Source organism: Crocuta crocuta, unplaced genomic scaffold (assembly GCF_008692635.1).
Source record: "Crocuta crocuta isolate KB4526 unplaced genomic scaffold, BGI_CrCroc_1.0 scaffold180, whole genome shotgun sequence".
Taxonomy (NCBI): Eukaryota; Metazoa; Chordata; class Mammalia; order Carnivora; family Hyaenidae; genus Crocuta; species Crocuta crocuta.
The window spans coordinates 675,505-700,323 of NW_027527549.1; the positions used below are offsets into that span (position 1 = coordinate 675,505).

Consider the following 24,819-nt stretch of genomic DNA (forward strand, 5'->3'; position numbering starts at 1 on the left):
AATTTTAGTGTATTTATTATAACATTTTCTTCAAAACACTAGACTATGAGCTTCATAAGGGTTGGACGTTTTGCGTGGTTTGTCCATTGCTGTAGCCCTTGCACCATAAACAGTGCCTGGCACAAAGTAGGAACTAAGAGAGTATTTTATTGATACCCAGTAAATGAATGAATTTGATCACATCCCCAAATTCACAGAACCCATTACCATATTATTTTCCCAAGGCATCTGATGTTTTCCCTCACCCTCTACTACAATTTGCCATGTGTGTTGTATGGACTGTCTTAATATATTCGCTCGTGTCTTCCTCCAGAGTGAGAGTCCTGTTTTTTGGTCCTGACATCTCACACAGTTATGCCACATCTGATATTTGATGTTAATTACCCCAGTATATTTGGGTGTAGGGACTGAAAACGGGTGTAAAAAGGTTTAGGTGAATTCAGGTCTAATCTAGGGGCTGTTAAGGGAACCCCTCATACTGTAAAGCTTTTACGGTTGATGTCAGCTTTCTTTGCTCTCCCACAAAATTAAGCCTGTTACCATTTCTAAATGTTTAAGACTGGGATCAGAGACCATGAACCTGTCCCAACGTGGGAACTGCTGTGTCCTTAATTTGAGGGCAAGATGTGTTCTGTTTTTACTTCCTAAGGCAGAGTCTTCTGGTGCCCCTGCAGTTCCCCGAGAGGGGAGCCTGTCTGTCCTCTCCATAGTTTTACGCTTGTCATGTGAGCCCATTGTTAAACCAGATGTTACTAACTCTTTGATGATAATATTTAAAGGGAATATATTCAGGGCACCTGGGTGGCTCAGTTAAGGTCCGACTCCGGCTCAGGTCATGATCTCATGGTCTGTGGGTTTGAGCCCCGCGTTGGGCTCTGTGCTGACAGCTCGGAGCCTGGAGCCTGCTTCGAATTCTGTGTCTCCCTCTCTCTCTGTTCCTCCATGACTCCTGCTCTGTCTCTGTCTCTGTCTCTCTCTCAAAAATAAACATTAAAAAAATTTTTTTTAATGATAAAGGGAGTGTATCCAAGAGTGGGAGGCAGTTTGTATACTACATCTTGCGTGTAGATTCCATAGGACGCCTCCACTGGATTACATACTTCTTTGTAAGAGAAAATATTCAGAATATTTTAATGAAAACACAATAAAAGACATGACTAAAACCCTTGGTCTTTTCTGAATTAGTACTAACCCTGGTTGTTAACTTACTGAAAGTTGTGGAAATGTGCTTTGTGTGTTGCTTTTGGGAACTAGAATTTCTGCCTTGAAAAATCGACAATTTGTGGGGAGGGAAGAGGGGAGAAGATGGGTAAAGATTTATTTGTGTATACCAATATGTACATTATTTTTTAAAACTCATTTTAAAGTTTATTTATTTATTTTGAGAGAGAGCACAAATGGGGAAGGGGCATAGAGAGAGGGAGAGAGAGAGAATCCCAAGCAGGCTCTGCACTGTCAATGCAGACCCCAACGTGGGGCTCGATCTCATGAACCATGCAAGATCCTGACCTGATCTGAAATCAAGAGTCAGATGTTCAACTAACTGAGCCACCCAGGCGCTTCCCAGTGTTGTATATTATTTTATGTGCTGCTGAAGAATTAATGTAAGAATGCAGATATACCCAGATAGGATGACATATGTTATATAATAATGCTGACTTTTTTCCTAAGAGATGGTTGCTATATAAACAGTATTTCCAAGTCATTGGCTATTAAGTGAACTCCTTTACACACTCACTCTGAACCATATCATATGGTTGCTTTTGCTTTTCTCCAAAATACTTATATCCCAGGAATGTAACTCTCTTTCAGATTGATTTCCACATGGAGTGACTTTTAATTTCTGTCCCTTTTTTTGCCTAGAGAATGAATCATATGTTTTAGTCAGACTATGCATTCAACAAATATTTATTGAGCACCTGTTAGACTAAGTGCCAGGCATTTTTCTAACACCTGGAAATAAAACACTAAACAAAACAGACAAAACCCCCTGGCTTTATGAACTTGGCCTTCTAGTGGGAAGAGACAGAATTATCCAACGTGGATGAGTAGCATATATTAGAGAGTGCTTAAGAGAAAAAGCAAAGGGGGAAAAGGATAAAAGATAGTGGTGACCAAAGTTTGTGATTTTAAAAAGAGCAGCAGAAAAGATCTCACTGAGAAGAGGACTTTGATAGAAGTGTGGTGTAAGCTCAAAATATCTGGGAGGAAAACATTCCAGATTCCGAGGTGGGAATATACCTGGAGTATCATCCAAAGGCAGGGAAGCCAATATAGTTGGATACGGTATAGACAGTGCACTCTATGTGCTGGAGCACAGGGATGGAAGGGCACAAAATAGTAAGCAGTGGAGCCAATCAGGTAATGACTAGGGGATGTGGAAACGTGCATTACATAAGATCTTCTAGGTCGTTGGAAGAATTTGGCTTTTTTAAAAAAAGAATTTTGCTTTTTATTTTGAGATGAGGAACCACTTAGGGTTTTTTAGTAGAAGGATAACTTTATAAAACAGATTTTAATAGGCTCATTCTGGTTTCACATTGAAAATAGGCGGTAGGATGGGGCGTCTGGATGGCTCGGTTGGTTAAGCGTCCAACTTTTGATTTTGGCTCAGGTCATGATCTCACGGTTGTGAGATCAAGCCCTGTGTCAGACTCCACACTGAGCAGGGAGTCTGCTTGGGATTCATTCTCTCCCACTCCATCTGCCCTTCTCCCTGATCTCTCTCTCTCTCTCTCCCATTCTCTCTCAAGAAATTAAATTAAGAAAATAGACAATAGAAGGTCATGGGCATAAACAGTGATACTAGTTAAGAGGTTGTAATTTAAGTGAGAAATACTGGTTTGGACCTGACTAAAGTGTGACAGGTAGGAAGTGGCCTGAGCCAGTGACATTTGCTGACAGACTGGATATGAGACCCGAGAGAACAAAGATCATTTCATGGGTTTTAACGTGAGTATCTGGAAGAATGGAGAATGGAGTTGCATTTATTGAGATGAGGGAGATTTTTTTTTCTTAAATAGTTCATTGTTAACTTGGTTTCCATATAACACCCAGTGCTCATCCCGACAAATGCCCTCCTCCATGCCCATCACCCCCCCTTCTCCTCTCCCTCACCCCCATCAGCCCTCAGTTTGTTCTCAGCATTCAAGAGTCTCTCCTGGTTTGCCTCCCTCCCTTTCCCCAACTATTTTTCCCCTTCTTCTCCCACATCATCCTCTGTTAACTTCCTCCTAATCCACCTATACGTGCAAACATACGGTATCTGTCCTTCTCTGCCTGACTTATTTCGCTCAGCATAACACGAGATGAGGGAGATTTGAAGAGGAGTCGATTTGGGTTGGAAGAGGGTGGTAGGTGCTCAGATTGAGGTATTTGAGCTTAAGATGCTCACTAGACATCCACATGGCAATGTCATGCTTGAAGTTGGGCTTACAAGTCTATGTCTGGTCTCAGGATGCATATTTGGACCTCATCAGCATACAGCTTGTTGAGTAACGAACAACACTGAAGGAGACCAACAAGAGAGTAAGTGTAGAAAGAGAAGAGAAAAGGTCCAAGGACTGAACCCTGAGAAGGCCTCTAATACATGGAGCTCAGGGAGCCTAAGAAGGGCCAGTGACATCGAAGGCACACCAGGAGGGTGGAGTGTCCTGGAAGCCAGGGAAAGAGAATGATAAACTATATCAGATGCCACTGGGGGCTCACATAAGATGGACACCAAGAATTGATCATTGGACTTAGCTGTGTGGGGGTAAACAAGGTCATCCAATGAGATTAGGGACAAGGGAGAAGTAATGATAGAGTTAAGGAGAAGAAAGGTATGAAATGGTTATCTAGGAGAGTGGCAGAGTGAATGGACTCTGTGATTATCATACATCATTAAATGCCCTCTTGAGGTTAGTGATCATAAATCAAAAGTGACCTTGTTAGTATTGCCTGTATTCAGCTACATGTGCTGCCGTAGAGCAGGGGGGAAGATTTAAGCAGAGTTCCAGTTGAGCCGGGCACGTATGATGAAGTAAGGTTAAGGCAAAGCAGTGCCTCAGTTACATGAATAGGGCAATGAAGACATGACGAGGGACAGTGAAAGGTAGTAGGTAGTAGTATTAATGGATCATAGAACTTGTTTGGATAAAGGACAGTGGGAGTAGAAATACTATAGGTAATGATATCTAAGGCCTCTTCTAAGATTCTCTGATTCCAAGGCATTGCCTACAGTTTGGAGTTGTTACCTTATAAGTCTAGAAGTGAGTTTTAAGTGCATGAAATGTGAATTCCCTAGACAGTAACCAAATTTTAGTATTCTTACCTATGTTATTGACTCTGGGACTCTAAAAAGACTTTAAGATCACCAAAAGAATTATATTTAACAACAGGAAGTCTGTTGAGTGTAATTAAAAAAAAAAACTCATATAATTTTAAAGGCCTGTGTTAAATGTGTATGAGACAGGTTGGTATAGCAGTTAAGAGCATGGATCACTTAGATTTAACCTTGACGTTGCTGTCATTAGCTGCGTGACCTTGACTAAGCCTCACTGTGCCTTAGTGTGCTCATCTATAATCTGTAAAACAGAAAAGGAGGAACAAATAATCACAGGGTTGCCGTGAAGACCCTGAGTTAAAATGGAGCCTGGCGTTATAAAAGGACAGAATGAGAGGCGCTGTGACTGCTCTTGCGGTAGTAGGTGACAGATGCGTATTCACGATGTACTGAATCGATTCCGCTATTGGTTTTGCTTCTTTCCCAGACCACATCAGAGATGCTATTCTGGGTTCATGTCACTTCACAAGTGCAAAAAATTTAGTATGTTTGTCACTTCAAAAATTATGGCCGAACGTGGACATATTACACAAGGAAATTTGCAATAAATATTTGACATTTTGGTAGAAATGCAGAGAAGAGAGTGTAACTTTACCTACTTTGCACGCTGTTCTGTTTTGAATGGCAGAAAACAGAGAGAGGCATTCTGAGTCCTCTGACTGGATGAAGACTGTCCCGAGTTACAACCAAACAAATAGCTCCATGGACTTCAGAAATTATATGATGAGAGACGAGAACCTGGAACCTCTACCCAAAAACTGGGAAATGGCCTACACCGACACGGGGATGATCTACTTCATTGAGTAAGCAAATGTCTGTATCTCTTCTAACACACCCCGTCACTGCGAGGTTGTCTTAACATTTTTTAATTCTCATTTCACAAGGCTTCCGTTTCTTTTTAATTTCTTGAAAAAGATTGGGGCGCCTGGGTGGCTCAGCCAGTTGAGCATCTGACTTCAGCTCAGAGCATGATCTCATGATTCTTGAGTTCAAGCTCCACGTCGGGCTCTGTGCTGACATCTCGGAGCCTGGAGCCTGCTTCAGATTCTGTGTCTTCCTCTTTCTCTGCCCATCTCCACCTTCTCAAAAGAAACAAATATTTAAATATATATATATACATATACATATATATTTCATACAAGTAACAGTTGATCCTAAATCTGATGATTTCCCTGGATAATATTTCATTTTTATTTGACTTGGATAAAGGAATAGTGTATTTGACTTCTGGTTTTGTAAAAACAAGAGAATAAAAACAGGTTTATCATGAATAATGAAGAATGAGCCATGAGAAGAGTATTTTGCCTTGCTATTTTTTTAAACTTTTGGTAGATTGGCTAACTTAATGAGCATTTCAAGAATTACCATCATCTGGAGGAAGGACATATTTATTATCTGAGCTTAATATTTTTAGTTCTAGATGTAGTCATACAGTGTAGTTGAATAATATAGGAGGGAAATATCACTGATCCTCAGACTAATTGGTACAATATAAATTGATAAAACCTAATTTATGAGAAAGCACTAATATAAATATATTTATAGAGACATAGAACCACATGTATTTGATCAGTCTATAGTTTAATATGGTTTAGACCAGAGAATACTATAACAAATGATTTTTATGTCATCAGTATGAATAAATGATTTTTTGGGAGCTTCATTATGAAGCATTTTTATGTTCTAATGCAGCTGTCATTCTCCTCTTTAGAATAATTTGCCTGGAGGTAGAATATGAATGTGGTGAAGTCACAGAATATAACAGTTAAATAACAATTAAAATATTGAGGGCTGGACACTGCAGTTAAGGAACATATACTTTAAAATGAATTAGGAGTGGGAGACTTAAATCTGTTTCTTCATTTAGTCCCAAATTCTGCATTTGTCCCAGAGAGTGAGCATCTTGTTCTACCAAGTGGGATTCTAGTATTTAAAAGACATAGATTTTGTGTGTATTGTATGTATTGTTTTTACCATATATGGTACATTATTAATTCTGCACTAATGTAAACATTAATGACAAGGATTATGCAAAACAGACAAAATCAGGTATATTCTCTGTGAATAATTTAAGGGCTTTTTCAAGTGTAATTTAAACTTTTGACTAAGTCCTTGAGTAAGTTGTAGAGTCATTAGAAGAAGCCAGAGTATCTTTAAAAGCAGAGAATGAGAAATTGAATCTGACAGTACTTTTTCCTGCAGATGGGGATAAATTGGTAAATTATAGAGAGGGGAGAGAATTTATAAAAGAAATGCCTCTATAGTTGAATATTATTAAAATACATCAAGGATCTAAATATAAGACCTGAAACCATAAAACTCCTAGAAGAAGGCACAGGGGCAAGGTTTCATGGCGTTGAGTTTGGCATGGACCTCTTGGATATGACACAGCAACTGTAGACAACAAAAGCAGCAATAGACAAATGGGACTTACTTCATCAAACTGTAAAAACTAGTCAGCAAAGGGAAGCAACCGACGAGTGAAAAAGCAACCTGCAGAATACGAGAAAATATTTGCAAACCACATAACTGATCAAGGGTTCATAACCGCAAGATAGCTGAATATTACTTGCTGCTAGGTAAAGCACTTTTGTTTGCTATAGCTAAAGTATTTGATCTGTGTTACTGCTGCTATTAACTCCTGCATCTGTAAGAAAAGAATATTAATATAGGTCTGTAGCCTTTAGCTATCATGTTTTGGGGATAGCCTCTACGGGCATTTCTTTCACCTCGGGAAATACTGGGTAAAATCCTACGAGATTTTCTACATTTGCTAACTTAGCAATAAAAATGTTGGATCACTGGAACTGAAGTGTAACAGTTTCCTCAAGTAACTTTCCTCAAGTAACAGTTGTGAATTTGGTTTAGCGAGATACGTGCATGATTTTTCTTTCCTAACCATCTACGTGCTGCTAAGCCTCTTTGGAGTCCTGATCCTTTTCATGTTGCTGAAATCTCTTTAACTGGCTTGAGTGTGGGGAAATTATCTCTTTGACAGAATGGGTAACGGTCTTTCTAGACACGATCCCAGTTTCTCCGATTCAGATCGTCCAGTGTGCAGCACACCCAGGTGTTCCTGCTGCCGTCTGTCAGCTAGTGTCCTACGCGGCCGTGTGTGAGGAGGGCTGCACGGCCCTGAGAGAACAGGAGTCAGGAGAGGCACAGACGGGAGGGTTCGTGCCCTGAAACCGTTGGCTTCATTCTGAAGAATTAGCGTACAGATTAGGGTGTTTATCTCCTTATGAGGACATCAAGCAGTGATATTGTCCTACCACGTTGGTAATAACTTCAGTTTACACTTTGTTGTCCTCCCGTCTAACTTCCTCCACAGTTTTTTCTTTAATATCCTCCTGCTTCAGATGTGTAAACTGTCTTCTCAGCAGTGCGATGGTTTGGGTTTCGAATTAGTACTTTGCTGCCGGTGGCACTGCTCTTGGAAAGCATCTGTGGCCGGCTTTGTAAAAAGGAGCCTGAGTGAGGGGTAGATGGAGGGTCTTTTGGTTCCTGCTTCCTTTTCCCTCTTCAGTGTATGATCCACACCGATGAAAATTTTGTTTTGTAGAGTTTAACTAACAGTGCCCATTTTTATGTACATGTCGCAGAAAGATGCTTGGGAACTTTTTATTTTGTTAAACTCTTTTTTTTTTTTTTAAATGTTTTATTTATTTCTAGGAGAGAGACAGCATGAGTAGGGGAGGGTCAGAGAGAGAGGGAGTCACAGACTCTGAAACAGGCTCCAGGCTCTGAGCTGGCAGTCAGCACAGAGCCCGACGCGGGGCTCGAACCCACGAACCGTGAGATCATGACCCAAGCGAAAGTCGGACGCTCAACCGACTAAGCCACCCAGGCGCCCCTATTTTGTTAAACTCTTATTTTATTTTTATTTTTATAGTTTTTATTTATTTTTGAGACAGAGAGACAGAGCATGAGCGGGGGAGGGGCAGGGAGAGAGGGAGACAGAATCTGAAACAGGCTCCAGGCTTAGAGCTCTCAGCACAGAGCCTGACGCAGGGCTCAAACCCACAAACCATGAGATCGTGTCCTGAGCTGAAGCCGGACGCTCAATCGACTGAGCCACCCAGGCGCCCCTAAATTCTTATTTTAAAGAGCCCTTCTGAGGGCAGGAAATCTATCTGTTCATCACTATATTCCCAGCCCTCAGCACAATGCCCACACATCACAGGTACTCAAGAAATAGTGTTTTTTGAAGGGAGGGAGGGAGGAATTCAGCCAGCACCAAACAAGGTTTTCAGTGCAGCGTTTTCAACTGGATAATGCACAGTTTGGGGCTATGTTCCCACCCTTTGAAACATTTTTGACTGCTTAAGTAAGCGTCTGTTAGCCTGTACTTGGAATTTCACCCCTTCCTTATAGTCTTCTTTCTCAAATTAGTACCTCTGGTATTGCCTTCCCTTTATGCCAGTTTCCATGTAACAGACCGAGAAAGTAGGATTATCAAATCCGAGGTGTGCAAACAGAGCCTGGCGGAGATAAAGGTGCAAACATCATATACCTTTTAGTCACTTTTGATCTTTGCTTTTGAACTACTTTTCTGCCTCTTTATTTTACTGTTTCTAACTGAAATCTTTATTCTGCAGCCACAATACCAAGACAACCACCTGGTTGGATCCTCGTCTTTGTAAGAAAGCCAAAGCCCCTGAAGACTGTGAAGACGGAGGTAGATTCAGAAATCTTTTATACTGTTACTTATTCTCCTAATCCCCCTTGTTCTTCTCAGTGACTTTTCTAAAACCCTAAAAATCATAATGTACAGAAGCAGTGGGTAGATATCATACTCAGCTGATCCTAATAATTGTCATTGCATCTAATGTTAGGAAAAGACTTTCTCTCTTTTTGAAGATTCTACAGTGAAATTGTTTTTAAAAGTCTTAATAAAAGTACACTGGCCTTTGTTTTACATTTGCTTTAAAGGCAAATTTTTAATTTTCTGAAAAATATTTTAACAAATTAGATACATTCTCAACCGTGGGGTAGCTTCATCATGGCTATTGAACCTTCAAAAATATATTTAATTCAGTATCACTAGGACAGATATGCTAGTATCAATGGCTAATTTTTCATTTTTTTTTTTTTTAATTCAAAAACACTTTTTTTGAGAGAAACAGAGTGTGAGCAGGGGAGGGGCAGAGAGAGAGAGGGACAGAATCAGAAGCAGGCTCCAGGCCTCTGAGCTGTCAGCACAGAGCCTGATGTGGGGCTCAGATTCACAAACCGTGAAATCATGACCTGAGTGAAATCAGATGCTTAACCTCCTGAGCCACCCAGGCGCCTCAGCTAATCTTTCATTGAGACCATCAGTAGAAACTCAATGAAACATACCCTAACCTGCCACCCCTGCCTGCACACAATTTTTACTGCTTAGTAGAAAAATTCCTCTAAGAATTCTTTTTTTTTAAACCTTTTTTTTTAAAATGTTTTATTTATTTCTAGGAGAGAGAGAGAGAGACAGCGTGAGCAGGGGTGGGTCAGAGAGAGAGAGAGTCACAGACTGAAACAGGCACCAAGCTCTGAGCTGGCAGTCAGCACAGAGCCCGACACGGGGCTCGAACCCACAAACTGCGAGATCATGACCTAAGCGAAAGTCAGACGCTTAACCGACTAAGCCACCCAGGCGCCCCTCCTCTAAGAATTCTTAGATACTACTGCTTGTGTGTACTATACAGTATTTAATAGTATAGTCTTATACATAAATATAGAATTTACCCCAATGAAAATTATTTGCTCTGCCTTCTTGAATACAGAGTGAGGATGAATAAAATTTGCATTCATTTTGTATCACTGAATGAGAAATTATTTACCTTGGTTAAAAAAAAAAGAATGGCTAAGAATGAGGTTCAGATCGTCTTCCTATAGATTGAACTCCAATCTATTAAAAAAAATTAAACAAGTTACACTTTTTTTCAGCATGATTGCAATATTAAAAGCTTTTCTTTTTTCTTTATAATTTTTTATTATAAAGAGAGAGAGAGACAGCGTGAGCAGGGAAGGATCAGAGGGAGAGGGAGACAGAATCTGAAACAGGCTCCAGGCTCTGAGATGTCAGCACCGACAGCTGAGACAGAGCCCGACTCAGGGCTCGAACCCACGAACTGTGAGATCGTGACCTGAGCCAAAGTTGGACGCTTAACTGACTGAGCCACCCAGGCGTCCCTTAAAAGCTTTTCTAGGAACACCCAATTGGAAAATGAATCATTTAAAAATTGTTTGCGATGATAAAAGAAAAATTACCTTGAATTTTTAAAAATTCAAAAATTACCTAGAATTACCAAATCTACTGAAAGACGCACGAGATAAACTGAAAACTATAAAATATCCCTGAAAGAACTTAATGAAGACTTAAAATAATTAAGAAGATATACTGTGTTCCTAAATTGAATGACACAGTATTGTTAATGATGTTTGTTTTCCCTAAATTGATATCAAGATTCAATGCGGTCACAATCAAAATCCTCTGTCTTGAAGAAATTGACAAGCCACTTCTTAAAATATTTATAGAAATAAAAGGCTCTGGTTAGCCAAATGGTCTTAAAAAGGACAGAGGTAAGGGACATAGGCTACCAGATTTGAAGAGTTACTGTAAAGCTCAGTAATCAAGGCAGTGTGGTATTGACGTAGGGTAGACAAGCAGATCACTGGAACAGAATGGAGCATCCAGAAATAGATGCACAGTATGTGATCACTTAAATCTGCAGCCCAGCTGCCAATCAGTTCAGTAGAAGAGACGAATCTTTAACAAATGGAGCTGGGAAAACTGGATATTCATTAGGAAAAATGAGCTTTAACCATACCTCACTCCATACACAAAAGTTAATTTCAGGTGAACTGAAATCCTAATCATAAAAGCTAGGACCATAAAGCTTTTAGAGGAAAATTTAGGAGAATATCTTCATAACTGTGGGATTAGCAAAGATTTATTATACAGACCACAAAAATAGGAGCCATAAAAGAAAAACTTGAGGGACACATGGGTGGCTCAGTCAGTTGTGTCCAGCTCTTGATCTCAGCTCAGGTTTTGATCTTAACATCATGAGTTCAGGCCCCACGTTGGGCTCCATGCTGAGTATGGTGCCTACTTAAAGAAATAAAAGAAAAACTTGATAAATAGGACTTAATAAAAATTTTAAATTTTTATTCATCAAAAGACACCATTAAGAAAATGAATAGTCAAAGCCCCAGGCTTTGCAATATGTATCTGACAAAGAAATTACACCCTGAATCAGAAAAGAATAGTTATAACTCATTAATAAGAAGACAAAAACCAAACTTTAAATTGAGCAAAATATTTTTTTGTTATTTTTTTAAAGTATTTATTTTTCATGGAGAGCAAACAGGGGAGGGGCAGAGAGAGGGAGACCCAGAATCCGAAGCAGCTCCAGGCTCCGAGCTGTCAGAGCCCAACACGGGGCTCGAACCCGTGAACCACAAAATCATGACCTTAGCTGAAGTCTGGGCACTTAACCGACTGAGCCATGCAGGTGCTCTTTAAATGAGCAAAATATTTAAATAGACATTTCATTAAAGAAAATATACAAATGCCCAATAACCACTAGAAAGTATACTTACCATCACTAGTCATTAGGAAGATGCAAATTAAAAACAACAGTGAGACCACTTTATCCACTAGGATGACTATAATCAGAAAAGACAGATAATAAGAAATGTTGGTGAAGTTGGGAAGAAATGGTAACCCTTACAAGGTGCTAGGCAGATGTAATTGCAGTTTGGCAGTTTGTTAAAATGTTAAATACAAATTTACTGTATCTCCTCACGATTCCACTTCTAGGTCCCTACCCAAAAGGAACGAAAGCATGTCCACAAAGACTTGCCTATAAATATTCAGAGTAGAATTATTCATAAAAGCCGAAAAGAGGAAACCGTTCACATGGCCATCAGCCAATGAATGGATAAGTAAAATATGGTGTAAACATATAATGGAAAACTATTCAACAATAAAAATGAGTGAAATCATATACATACTACAACACAAGCAGACCTCAAAATGTTATTTATTTTTTTTTTCTAATGTTTTATTTATTTCTAGGAGAGAGAGAGACAGCTTGAGCAGGGGAGGGTCAGAGAGAGAGGGAGTCACAGACTGAAACAGGCTCCAGGCTCTGAGCTGGCAGTCAGCACAGAGCCCGACGCGGGGCTCGAACCCACGAACCGCGAGATCATGACCTAAGCGAAAGTCGGACGCTTAACCAACTAAGCCACCCAGGCGCCCCTCAAAATGTTATTCTAGGTGACAGAACTAGACACAAAAAGACCCACTACTGCATGACTCCATTTATATGAATATCTGGAGAAGGCAAATCTCTAGAGGCTGGAAGTAGATTACCGGTGGCTGCCCAGCAGCGAGGATGGGAATAAAGATTAAGAGCATGAGAGATCTTTTTTTCCCCCTTTTTAAAAAATGTTTGTTTATTTATTTTGAGAGAGAGAATGAGTGGGGGTGGGGCAGAGGGAGAGAGAGAGAATCCTAAGGAGGCTCTGGACTGTCAGTGCAGAGCCTGACACCAGGCTCAAATTCATGAACCTCGAGATCATGACCTGAGCTGAAGTTGGATGCTCAACTGACTGAGCACCCAGGTGCCCCTAAATAATTTCTTATAACATACCTCTCTTGTCTAAAGGCTTTCATCAGTAAGTTCTATGTGGTGAAATCAGCTACTGTAAAGGCAAACTAGAATATATAATACCAGAGAATTCTACCTTTTAAAGCTTATAAATGCGGTATTGGTCTTCTCGGGCACGTCTCTATTGCTAGTCTCCATTCCTTTTCCTGACCCCTGATTGTTTCAGCTAGTTTTGTGCCTCTTCCTGTTTTCCCTTGTAGAATGTATTTATTTTTGCAGATTTAACCGTTATTTACTATAGCTAGTCCCCTTATTGGATCTCTAATACTGTCCTGTTTTGACTTCTGTCTCTGTATTTCCTACTGAATTTGAGACTTTTTTTTTAAACTGCCTAAGTAGCCCTTCTAGTAAACGTTCTTAAAACTTAACTGAACATCTTTCTCCTAAAGTCCCCCCATCCCTCTTTCTGTGTCAGGTACCATGCTCATAATCATCTGGGCCAGATGTTCGGGGTCCTATTTGCTTCTTCCTTACCTCTTGCTCTATGCCCTATCCTGTTTCCTGTTCCTCTTTCTTTTTTCAATATTTTGTTCATATATTATTATGAGAATTTTACAGTAATCTACGCATTGCTGAGATACTATAATGGACATTTTGCTCTATTGGCTTTTTCATATAGCTGTCTGTCTGTATGCTTTCCTATCTTTTACTTTTATATCTTCCTCTATCCTTCCAGTCACCATGAGCTTGGATTCCTCTTGGTCTTTGTCTCCAGTTATTTCTCTTCCTCCAGTATGTCGTTTATGCGAGTGCTCTCCCAAATGGTGGTGCTCAGATTGTCTGTTGGTGTACAGGAAGAAAATGTTAGAGCTTATTTTTCATTATGCTCCTACTGGGGAAAAAAATAAGTTTCTCTACTCTTTTATCTCATTCTTTATGTAGGTTATTATGTACAGGACTTAGAGTGTCTTGAGGGAAAAATGAACATAACACAAGTTGTCAAGCACTGTGAAGTTTTACAGTTTGCTTGTGCCCAGTTAAGTGGATATACAAACTAGGTTACATACTTTTTAATTCATAAAAATTGAAATGTGGCTTAAAGATTTTGCATAGATACTGCTGGTTGAAGATACTACAACTATGCAGGCCTACGTGACCAGTAAGTGAACAGCAGAGCTGATACTTCATATACCTCATGTGAGCTGTTTTAAAAAAAAAAAAATTAATGTTTTTTATTTATTTCTGAGAGAGAGAGACAGCGTGAGCAGGGGAGGGTCAGAGAGTGGGAGACACAGAATCTGAAGCAGGCTCCAGGCTCTGAGCTAGCTGTCAGCACAGAGCCCGACCTGGGGCTCGAACCCACAAACCATGAGATCATGACCTGAGCCGAAGTCGGACACTTAACTGACTGAGCCACCCAGGCACCGCTCATGTGAGCTTTTTTAAGCCACATTGAGGTAAAATCGCAATGATTATGAAGTCTTTATTTCTTTTTAAACTTGTGGGTTTTGTATGCTTTATTATGTACATATTAGAGTGGTACATATATATTTATGAATAGACATAGACATCTTGGAAGTACATTTGAAATGTTTGGCTGATAAGGCTACATGGTCAAAAACCTTTGGTTCCATGGGGCTATAAATCCTAAAATATAACTGCCTCATATCCGCCCCTTGCTTAGAAACCTATAATGGCTCTTTATCGTCAGAATAAAATCTAAACTCTTTGGTGAAATAGTGAAGATTTTTTTTTTTTTTACAATTGCACCACAGTCTATATTTTCTTTTTCAAAGTATTTCTTTTTCCAAAATATTTTTGTGTCATAATATGACATAGTTTTTGCCTTTGCCACATGTCAGTCTCGTCAGCCAGGAACAAGCCTCGTTCCCTGTGTTCACCTGGCTCATACCTACTTACCCTTCCAAACTCACTTCTGAAGTATAATTTCTTCGAAGCCTCCTCTGTCATTCTCTGCAGGTCAGAGTTAGGTGTTCTCTTCTCTGTGCTCCAGCAGTACCATATGCATATTTTCAGTGTAGCACATACTACATGCAGTATAACTAGATACACGTATTCTATAAGACTTTCAAGTTTCAAGACTTTTGTCTTGAACATCTATATATCGCTTTAGTAGAGATTTACATGTTTGGAAGGAGGGGATGAGGAAAGGAAGGAAGGGGGGAAAAAAGGAAGCGATGAAGTTACTCTGTCCCCCAGATTATTTTGATCTTCTTCTTCTTGAAAATATTTTTTAATCTCTATGAAATTCTGGGTGGAAGCCATAAATAGTAAGTCTGTCTTCATTCAGCAATTTGGAGTAAAAAAGAAGACCCAGGAATCAGATGGGTTAAAATGCTAGCTGATGAGTGAACATGGCTTTAGCTCTGCTTCTACATGAACTTCCTGCTATTCTACTCCTGCAGGAAGCACCCTTCAGCACTCAGTCTCTGGCTTCTTCACAGCTGGGCCTCCTCCCCACAGCAGACAAGGCAAATCTGACCAGATTGCACCCTCTGCAGGCAGGCTGACCTGCAGAATGGCAAGGGACCTCACGAAGGCCTGAGCCAAGCATACTGAATTCATTCTCTGGAACTCACAAGCCAGATAAGACAGTCTTTCTTCCTCGGAGAAGAAAGTTAAGGGGTCAGAGACCCTAGAAATATTTCTCCCATTCTTTCCCCTCCATGGAAATTTAAAAATTTGAATGAGTACATCCCCCTGATGCTCTTTACATTAAGATGGCCAATATGTCTTGGCCAGCCTGGGACTAATAACTCCACTGAGTCCTTTTGTGCCAGCATAATTAATGATAATAGTGTTCCGTTTTACTCTCAAAAGTGGACAGTACATTATATGGTCATCCTAATTGTACTTTCTTAAGATAGAACAACCACACTTGCATTTAGTATTCTAGGAATGTTTCAAACTTTTATTTATTTTTTTTTTAAGAGAGTGCACACATAAGCAGGAGAAGGGCAGAGAGAGAGAATATCTCAAGCAGGCTTTATGTTCAGCACAGAGCCTGATGCAGTGCTTGATCTCACAACCATGAGATCTTGATCTGAGCCAAAATCAAGAGTGGGATGCTTAACCAACTGAGCCACCCAGGTGCCCCTCACAACTTTTTGATGGAAGGGCTACTTTCCATCCCCACAACTAGATTTGCCTTCCTAACATCACCTGTACCACCTGTGGGAATCCCACAGTTTGGAGCCTTGAGCCTGTTTGAGGCCCAGCCAGCCATTACACTTCCACCATGCACTTGGCCTCCTCCCTCAATGGGGGAAATAGCCCCACAGTACAGTATTTCCAGCTATACTGTATCTGACCTACATTGGTATTCTCCATCATGCTTTGCTGAGTTAGGTGCTCAATGGGGGATAATAGTAATAATGATATTTTAAATGTAAGTTTTTGCGGTTTAAGATGTTTATTGTTTGCATTCTACTAAACACCTACGATGTCCTAGAAAACCCTTAGTTTCTAAAACTTAGAACTTAGGTTCTAAAACCTTTTCCTTCCTAGTCTTCTAATGTTCAGAACCCAACCATATATTCATGCTCTAACAGTTTAATTCCTGTACCTATCTGTTTTCGTTCAAATAAAATAATTAGTTGTTTAAGTTACAAAGTTATCTTAAAAATACAACACCAGGAATCTGTTTTATACTCAACTCACCCCTTTCCTCTTAGGATGAAAGAGAGATTAAATTTTTTACCAAAGGCTAAAACAAATTGATGTTATTTTGGAGTCGAGAGGATGATAAAAGAGGATTATCAGCTCTACAATGAGAAAACAGTTGCAATTCGTGTATTTAAATAAGAAAAATCTTATGGGGAGACAGGAGAGAAAGATAAATTCATGGGCCTTAAAACCGACCAGCTGCTGGATATGCCAGAAGTGGTTTTTCCTTTTGAATCAGCTTTTAGGGAGAATGCTTTGGCTTCTAACCCAGGAAAATATGGTTAGGTCTTTCCTCTCTCAAAAGTAAATAAACTCATCTTCTCTTGACCGTCCCTACTCCCTGCTCCTTCCAGTTCTCAACTATCTTTTTTTACAACCAAGTTTAAAAAAAAAAAAGTTGTCTCTGCTTAAGGGCGCCGCCTCCTGTCTTCCTCCTCACGGCTACAGTGTGCTGACTCCTGCCCCCAAGTTTTCAGTGAAAGTGAGTGCTTGTGTTAAGGTCACCGGTACCTTCCTGATTGCCAAATTTGAATGTCTCTGTTTAGCCCTTTGGTTCTGACAGCTTTCCAGAGCATTTATTAGTGTTGACCATGCTCTGTCTGCCCCCCCCGCCCCCGTCATCTTTGATATCCTTCCCCCTGACTGTTGTTACTTTCTCCATCAGCTCCTTAAATGGTTAATACTCCTGATGTTCTGTTCTCTACCTTTTTCTTCTCACAATGCATCCAGGGAATCTTGCCCACTGCCGTGGCTTTTAAATGCAGTGTCTCCCAAATCCTTCTCTTCATACGTTTCTCCTTTGAGGACCAGGTCCCTGTTTCCATGACATGGTGAGATATCTCTGCCAGGATGTTCCATAGGCCTCTTGAACGTGTTCCCTCCCAAACTGAGCTGAACCTTCTGTGTACCCTCCCTTCCTGCCGTCAGCAGTGGCATCACTTCCATGAGCCCGCACCAGTTACCAGCCACAGCTTTTGCCTCACCTTTTTGTTCGATCAGTTCTGACTTTGAAACCTCTGCCATGTCTTGTGTCCATTGGTGCTGGGGAATGTACTAGGCGCTTTTTACATATGATTTGTCCCCTAAATGCCTCCAAATCCAAATTAATACCTCTCTCCTGTTCCCACAGCTATTCTCATGGTAGGTATTCAATAAATATGTGTTCATTTATCGGTTTCCTGCCAGAAGAGCTAGTAACCCGGCATCATCTTGGCCTCTTGTCTTTTCCTTCTTCGGTCTTCATGTTCGTCACTGAGTGCTGTTACTTTGACTTCTAGTAAACATTCTCTCTCTCCGTTCCTTCTACCACTGCCTGAGCTGCAGCCTTCACAACTCCTTATTTAGGCTATTAGCCAGTTTCTTATTTGTCTGTCTATATGCCCCACTCCTTCGATTCCATCCTCTGTTACTGATGCCCCATAATCTTTCTCCAGTATAAATTTAATTTTGCCTGAGTCCAGCATTATCGGTTCCATTGTTATCTAATTAAAGATCAGAATCCTTAACGTGGCACTCAAGAAACATGATTTGGTGCTTGCTTATAATATAAACACCTTGCACACAGCCTTCACTCCAGTCCTATCAAAGTATTTGTAATTACTGAAAATGCCACCCCTTCTTAACCCCTCAGGGCCCTTTGATCTGTTGGAATGACCCCCCTCCCCATGTTCAAATCATCCTTAAAGACTGCCCAAGCATCACCCCCTTTTAGAAAACTTCCCTGATAGCCACTCTTACAAAGCAATTGGCATCATTCCTCTGCACACCCCCAAAAAGCTAGTGTTTGTCTTGATTATGTAATTTGTCTTTTCTGCCTGTCTGCTTAGATGGTGAACTTTTTGAGGTCAAGAAGTATGTTGTGTTTCTAATTATTTTTGCATAAGGAAGAAAGAAAGAGGAGGAAGAGAGGGAAAGGGAAAAGGGGAAGTCAGTGAATTCATTGAGCCAGTGGATGAGCCAGTATAAAATTGCTAAGTGTTTTTGTTTTGCTTTTATTAACTTTATTTTAAACTGGCAAGTAATAACCACTCCTTTAACTTCATTAAACTGCTCTGCAGAAAACTGGCTAGTGGTATCAGTGGTTAAGGTTTAAAACCGTAATTAAAAGTAGCCCCAAAGAGGTGCCTGGGTGGCTCAGTTGGTTGAGCTTTCAACTCTTGATTTCGGCTCAGGTCATGTTCCCAGGGTCATGGGATTGAGTTCTGCACCAGGCTCCGTGCTGTGCATGGAGACTACTTAAGATTCTGTCTCATGGCACCTGGGTGGCTCAGTCAGTTAAACATCCGACTCTTGGTCTCGGTTCGGGTCAGGATCTCACAGTTCATGAGTTTGAGCCCCACATCAGGCTGTGCGCTGACAGTGTGGAGCCTCCTTGTGATTCTTTGTCTCCTCTCTCTCTTCCCCTCCCCTGCTGGCGCATGCTCTCTTTTTCTCTCTCTCTCTCTCTCTCAAAAATAAACAAACATAAAAAACTTTTTAAATAAGTAACCCAAGAGACAAATTACCAATTTGTTTACTCTCCTAAAGAAAGGGCTGAACTGTATCTGTTAGTTGCTAATTAAAATGCTGAATCAACTCCAGATTAACACCAAAATCTATTTATGTTGATCTTGTATCCTTATTAAGATTTAATATATTTTTTAGTGAGTGTTTTTAGATATCAAGTGGAATGTTTCAGCTTTCTCTACAGTTCTTGCAATTCTGCAAACTTTTCTAAAGACAAAGCATAAATCCAGTTATAGTGAAGTAATAGGGTCCATCCTTACTCAGCACCATTCAGTTCCTGTGCTATTTCCAGAAACTTCCTATTAAGGAAAAAACTCTTTCATGGAAGATCCTTAATGGTAATGCTTTGGTAATATTATGAAAGAACATTTTTTTTTTACAGATATAATCCAACAAATACTTTTATCCATGTAGCAATTGACTAGTCATAAACTACCGCACCTCCCTAATTGACAGTTATTTGCTTCATAGCTCCAGAAGATCAAAGCAAACTGAAGTGCATCTCAGTTCTTCTCAGCTGTTTTATTCTCTTCTCACACAGCCGTTTTCAACCATTCTCGTCTTTTCCACCTCAAACATTTCAGCCAGGTCCTTCAAAGGAACACCGCAATACTCACCTAGCTTCAAAACCACCAGTATATATATGTGTGTATATATATATATATATACACACACAGACAGAAAAATAGGAGGGAGAAAAGGGGATGAGGCGATCCAGAGCTTTTCCTCCAGAGCCTACTCACCTATTCTCTCCTTTTATTCTGAATGTGAAATAACTTTATTAGCATAATAGTTTGGAAAGCTTGTCAAGTTCATTACAGTGAAATTTTTCCTTGTGAAGTCAAGACATCAAAACTGCAGCTAAGTAATAGAAAATTAATGCATATTTGGGTACATTCTAAGCCTATCTGCTGTCCAGCATATGTTGTGTGTGTGTGCATGCACAGGTGGGTGCTTTGGCCTAGCAGAAGAACATTCTCAAAGAAATTGAAAATAAAAGTGTGGATCATCATAGTGTATAACTGGGGGTTTTTAAAAAACTCCTTCTTGCTGGGCTTCTATGTATAAACTACAGGCATTAAAACCACCTGCTGGGAACATTCCTGCCAACTTAATCTGCGTCTAGCTAATAAAATGATTCTTCAGAAGCTTTAACTAGGGAAACAGTGGGAAGGAGAAGAGGAATCTCTCTTGACAGTTTCAGTCTCTATTGGAAAGACTGGAATTTTGTTTTTTAACTCTCAGAAACTCAGCTACCTTTGGTTTTTCTGGTTATATTTTATTAGTCAGTTACCTGGAATAAATAATATATAATAATCCTCCGTAAGATATTCCTCTGTTACCAGACACAAATATGGATTCTACACATTTTCGTTCAGAAACTTAATGCAAGAGAAAGTAGGTATTTTTCTTAGATTTTAAGGAAATCTAGATTGCCCACCTGAAATGGCAAAAATCCAAGGCTGGACTTTTCTTTTTTTTTTTTTTTTTAATTTTTAATGTTTTATTTATTTCTAGGAGAGAGAGAGAGAGAGACAGCGTGAGCAGGGGAGGGTCAGAGAGAGAGGGAGTCACAGACTGAAACAGGCTCCAGGCTCTGAGCTGGCAGCCAGCACAGAGCCCAACGCGGGGCCCGAACCCAAGAACCGCAGATCATGACCTAAGCGAAAGTCGGACGCTTAACCGACTAAGCCACCCAGGCGCCCCGAGGCTGGACTTTTCTTAGGGGAAGAAATGGGTCAGAATAATAGAAATAATTGACAAGTTGTATATATAATAGTGAAAAATTGAACAAGAAGCTGCTTCTTGTATTGAACTATAGGATAAGTATGTCTTGCATCAGCATTATTAAACTTTATTTTTTTTTAAGTTATTTAATGTGGAGGCGGGGGGTGGGAGCGGTGTGGAGGGAGAGGAGAGAGAGATCCCCAGCAGTCTCCACACTGTCAGTACGAAGCCCGACGCAGGGCTCGAACCCACAAGCCGTGAGAACATGACCTGAGCCAGTTTTAGAGTTGAGCACTCAACTGACTGAGCCACCCAGGCGCCCCATTATCAACTATTTAAATGAAAGATATATACCAGATGATTTTTTAAATAACATTTTTATGGCGTAGGATTCACATAAACACTTTTGAGTCGAATGTCAGCTTTTGTTCTGGGCTTCTAATTACTTGCTGAGACACTCACTAGCTATTCAAGAAGCCACTCGACTCAAACTGCGTTTGTTCTTTGAAAGTGAGTCCTCAGCTTTCTGTCGGCCTCCCCAATGTTAGTGTCCTGAAATAAAAGATACTTAAACCCACTCGTGGTGAATTCTGTTCTGCTGGTTTTGAATCTGGCATTTTACTCTATTTCTCTTTTGTATTTACAGAACTTCCTTATGGCTGGGAGAAAATCGAGGACCCTCAGTATGGGACATACTACGTCGAGTAAGTTCGGTACCTCAGTGACTCCTCTCCCAAACGGTTTTCCCTCATTAGGGAGATACAGAATGCAACACTTCGTGTTTCTGCACTCCGGCTTTCGAGTCTTTCCGCTAGGGGAGTTAGAAGTAGGGGCAATGAGCATTTATCTCAGTGGTTCTGGGCTCCCCAGAAGTTAGCTTTGAAGTAAATAGAGCAAGAGGGAAGTTGCCAGGCTGATAAATAGCTGGACGTGCTACCATTACCACTACAGCCTGTAAAGAGAAAAATAGTACATAGAAAACTGTGAAATGAGGGCATGGACTAGATGAAATGTTAAGGTCACTTCCAACACTGGAGCTGTTTGGTTGTCAAGGCAGGGAAAGGGCAGCGTGCTGTAATGATCCAAAGCTTGGGAGAACAGGATGAGAAGTGTGCTCTCTTTTAAGGAATTAATCAAGGGAATGCTCAGTCTTCTTTTGAAGGGAAGAGCGTTGCTTCTTACACAGCTGTTACGGTTAAATTTAAACATAACTCTATGTAGGAGTGGAGTACAAACACCTGCCTATGTTAGCCAGAGAAATCAGGGTAACATCAACGTGCAATTTTTCTTCCCCTTTCCTTAATTTAGCCAGTTGCTACACTGTTATGACCACTGGGATTGCTCTTTCCAGATGCGATAGGTAAAATTTTTGACCTCAGGCAAATAGTTGCATCAGAAATGTTCTACACACCTTCCTATGCTGGGGTCTCAACCTACTGCCAAGGTGGTGAAGGCTGTGTATTACCTGAAAAAAACAGGAGACAGGAGAATCTTCTAGTTTTTATAATTGCCAATTAATTTCTCATCACTTTGTGGTGTAAACAAATGACATTTCATAGTGTTTATCCCTAAATATGTATCTCTGACTCCTGTTGTGATTCTTTTTTTTTTTTTGAAGGAAGCCTACTTGACACACAAGCTTACATTAGTTTCAAGTGTCCATCTAGTCTTTATTCTAATGTGTAGGTTGTTACATGAGCTGCTGTGGTTAGAGAGACTTTTGGAATGATTTCTTCAAATCTAACCTGTACCCTAAGAAAACAACTCCGTTTGACCCCTAGGTATAGAACTTGACAGTGTAGATACTTTGGTTCCTTTGGACAGCTGTGCTAATTTTATTTTCGTTGTGTTATTTAATATCTTGCTGATGTTATGATGTGAAAAGCATACAGCAGCTCTTTTATTTATTTGGTTTTCTTCTAAAGCATATTTCATTAAAGAAACAACCATTTCTTGAGTCAAAGGATTATTTGAAGGCCAGCTGAAAGATTTTGTGGGACTTTCCCCCCCTTGCTGTTTGGTCTCTTTAAATTTGGCTTCAATAAACTATTAATTGCCATTGACACTGCTGAACAAATTTCTGCAATAATGATTCTCATGCTCTTGTCCATTCCAAGGAAATTTGAATACGTGGTCAAGAGGTGAGACTCATTTCCCTGTTATAAAATCTTGGGCGAAATGATCGGGTTCTTATTAAGCAAAGATGCACTATTGAAGCAACCTCGGGGCAGATCCTGAAGTGACCTGTTCCTAGTTGTCACAGAGCGTGTGAAAGAGCCTGAATTAGAAGCAAAAGCAGCAGCAACGTGATTTTGTACGATTGGTCCCAGAACGAGCTCATTTTACAGGAGGGTAATTTATTAGATTAAGAAAGAGCAGGCTGTACTCGGGATGCACATTAGTATGGAGTCAGCCGAGCCGCGGAGTGTGGCTTGATTCCCAGATTCGTTAAGGGTTTGAATCCCAACCATAGTCATCTGCAGCGAGTTTACTGATGGAGATAAAAAGCTGTTACTTGAACGGCTACTCTTTGGCGCTCTCCATTTCTCCATTTGTCAAACCAGATGGCACGATGATTGCTCTTGGCCGGAGCCTGCAAGTAGTAACACCAACCGCAGTGGCACTTTTTCTTTGCAAGTATTTGTTTTCAGGGATGCGATTCTGAAATGGATTAATTTATTTTTGAAAAGAAAATTGTTCCAAAAATCTTACGAACGGCAGGCCTTCCGTAAGAATGCTTACGTATTTGGAAATGTTATCTCGTGGTGTTGCGTGAAATGCCTTGATGCTCTTAGGTTTCGGGGTTGAAGTATACCCCTGCTTTAATGTCCCAAATTCTTCGTGAAAGAATACGGACAGATTTTGTTTGTGGAGATGAATTTTTTAAATCCACCTATCATATACACAGCATTTTCATACAGATGAGATTCCAGGTTATGTATGTAATCATGCTTCCTTGCTCCCCTTGTTTAGTTTTTCTGGTAACCTGTGACATTCTCCTATATTATCTCCCATAGCTAGTTATATGGAAAACAAAATCTGTTCCATCTTAACATTGTGGTGGCTTCACGACATGGTAACTAAATGAAAAGGAGAAAGTTTTTACTTTGTTGTTTTGTTTTGTTATTTGGGTAGCATTTTAATCTAAGTAGTTTAAGGTGACAGATGCAATTACACCCTTCGCCAGAATCTTGCATCCTTTTGTCAAAGAGTTTTCAGGAAAGGGATTACTCAGTTGAGTACTCCTACTCTCCTTTCCCACACATTACGAAGAGTATAAATACAAATTACTACTTCTTATGTTTTAATGCCTAGGTGGCAAAATGAGTCATTCCAGCTGATGACGTGAAAGCCGGCCAGGCTTCATTCTAAACAGATTTATTCTTTTTCTGAGTGTCGCTTTCTGGTGGTTTTATTTTTTTAAGAATCTGTGAAATGTCAGTACCTAATAAATGATGTTGAAAATGGAACCTAAGGTAACACCAAAGACCTTCATTTTCCCAGAGGGTTAAACAGTTAACTCACTGACAGGGGGTTCTCCTTGGTAGGAAGCAGAAGCTTCCTTGCATTTGAGCAAAACCACACCCCAAAGAATTTCACGCAGAACTTGCCATATTTAGACTCTGAAACTAAGCAACTACATCTGCTGCAGAGTTAATAATGCACTAGAAGCCTAAATGGCATAGGGAAAGTCAGTATACCTTGTCCTGACGGTCCCTGCTCTCCTCTTGTATCAGCACCAGTAATGTTCACAGATGGCAAAGCAATTATCCAAGTTGTATGACTATTTGTATGCAACCTTTGTATAATCCTTTTGTAAAGGCAGTCATAATCTGAGAGTCTCATGATTTGATGTTTAATTGTTGGTAGTTGCGAATGTCACTTCTTGTTAAAACGGATTCTGCTGGAAAAGGTAAATCATTTGGCTGAACTATACATGTACCACGTAATACATAGTGCTAGAACATAAGCCCCCCC

General features: G+C 40.2%; 1 protein-coding gene across 1 annotated transcript in view; it reads left to right on the forward strand.

Moving 5' to 3' along the window:
- LOC144234444 (membrane-associated guanylate kinase, WW and PDZ domain-containing protein 3) overlaps nucleotides 1-24,819 on the forward strand; it is an 86,689-nt gene that overhangs the window by 24,203 nt on the left and 37,667 nt on the right. Inside the window, exons 5-7 of the mRNA XM_077767796.1 lie at nucleotides 4,953-5,127; nucleotides 8,923-9,002; nucleotides 21,488-21,545. Of these exons, the coding sequence (XP_077623922.1) occupies nucleotides 4,953-5,127; nucleotides 8,923-9,002; nucleotides 21,488-21,545 (313 nt within the window). The remainder of the gene's footprint in view (nucleotides 1-4,952; nucleotides 5,128-8,922; nucleotides 9,003-21,487; nucleotides 21,546-24,819) is intronic.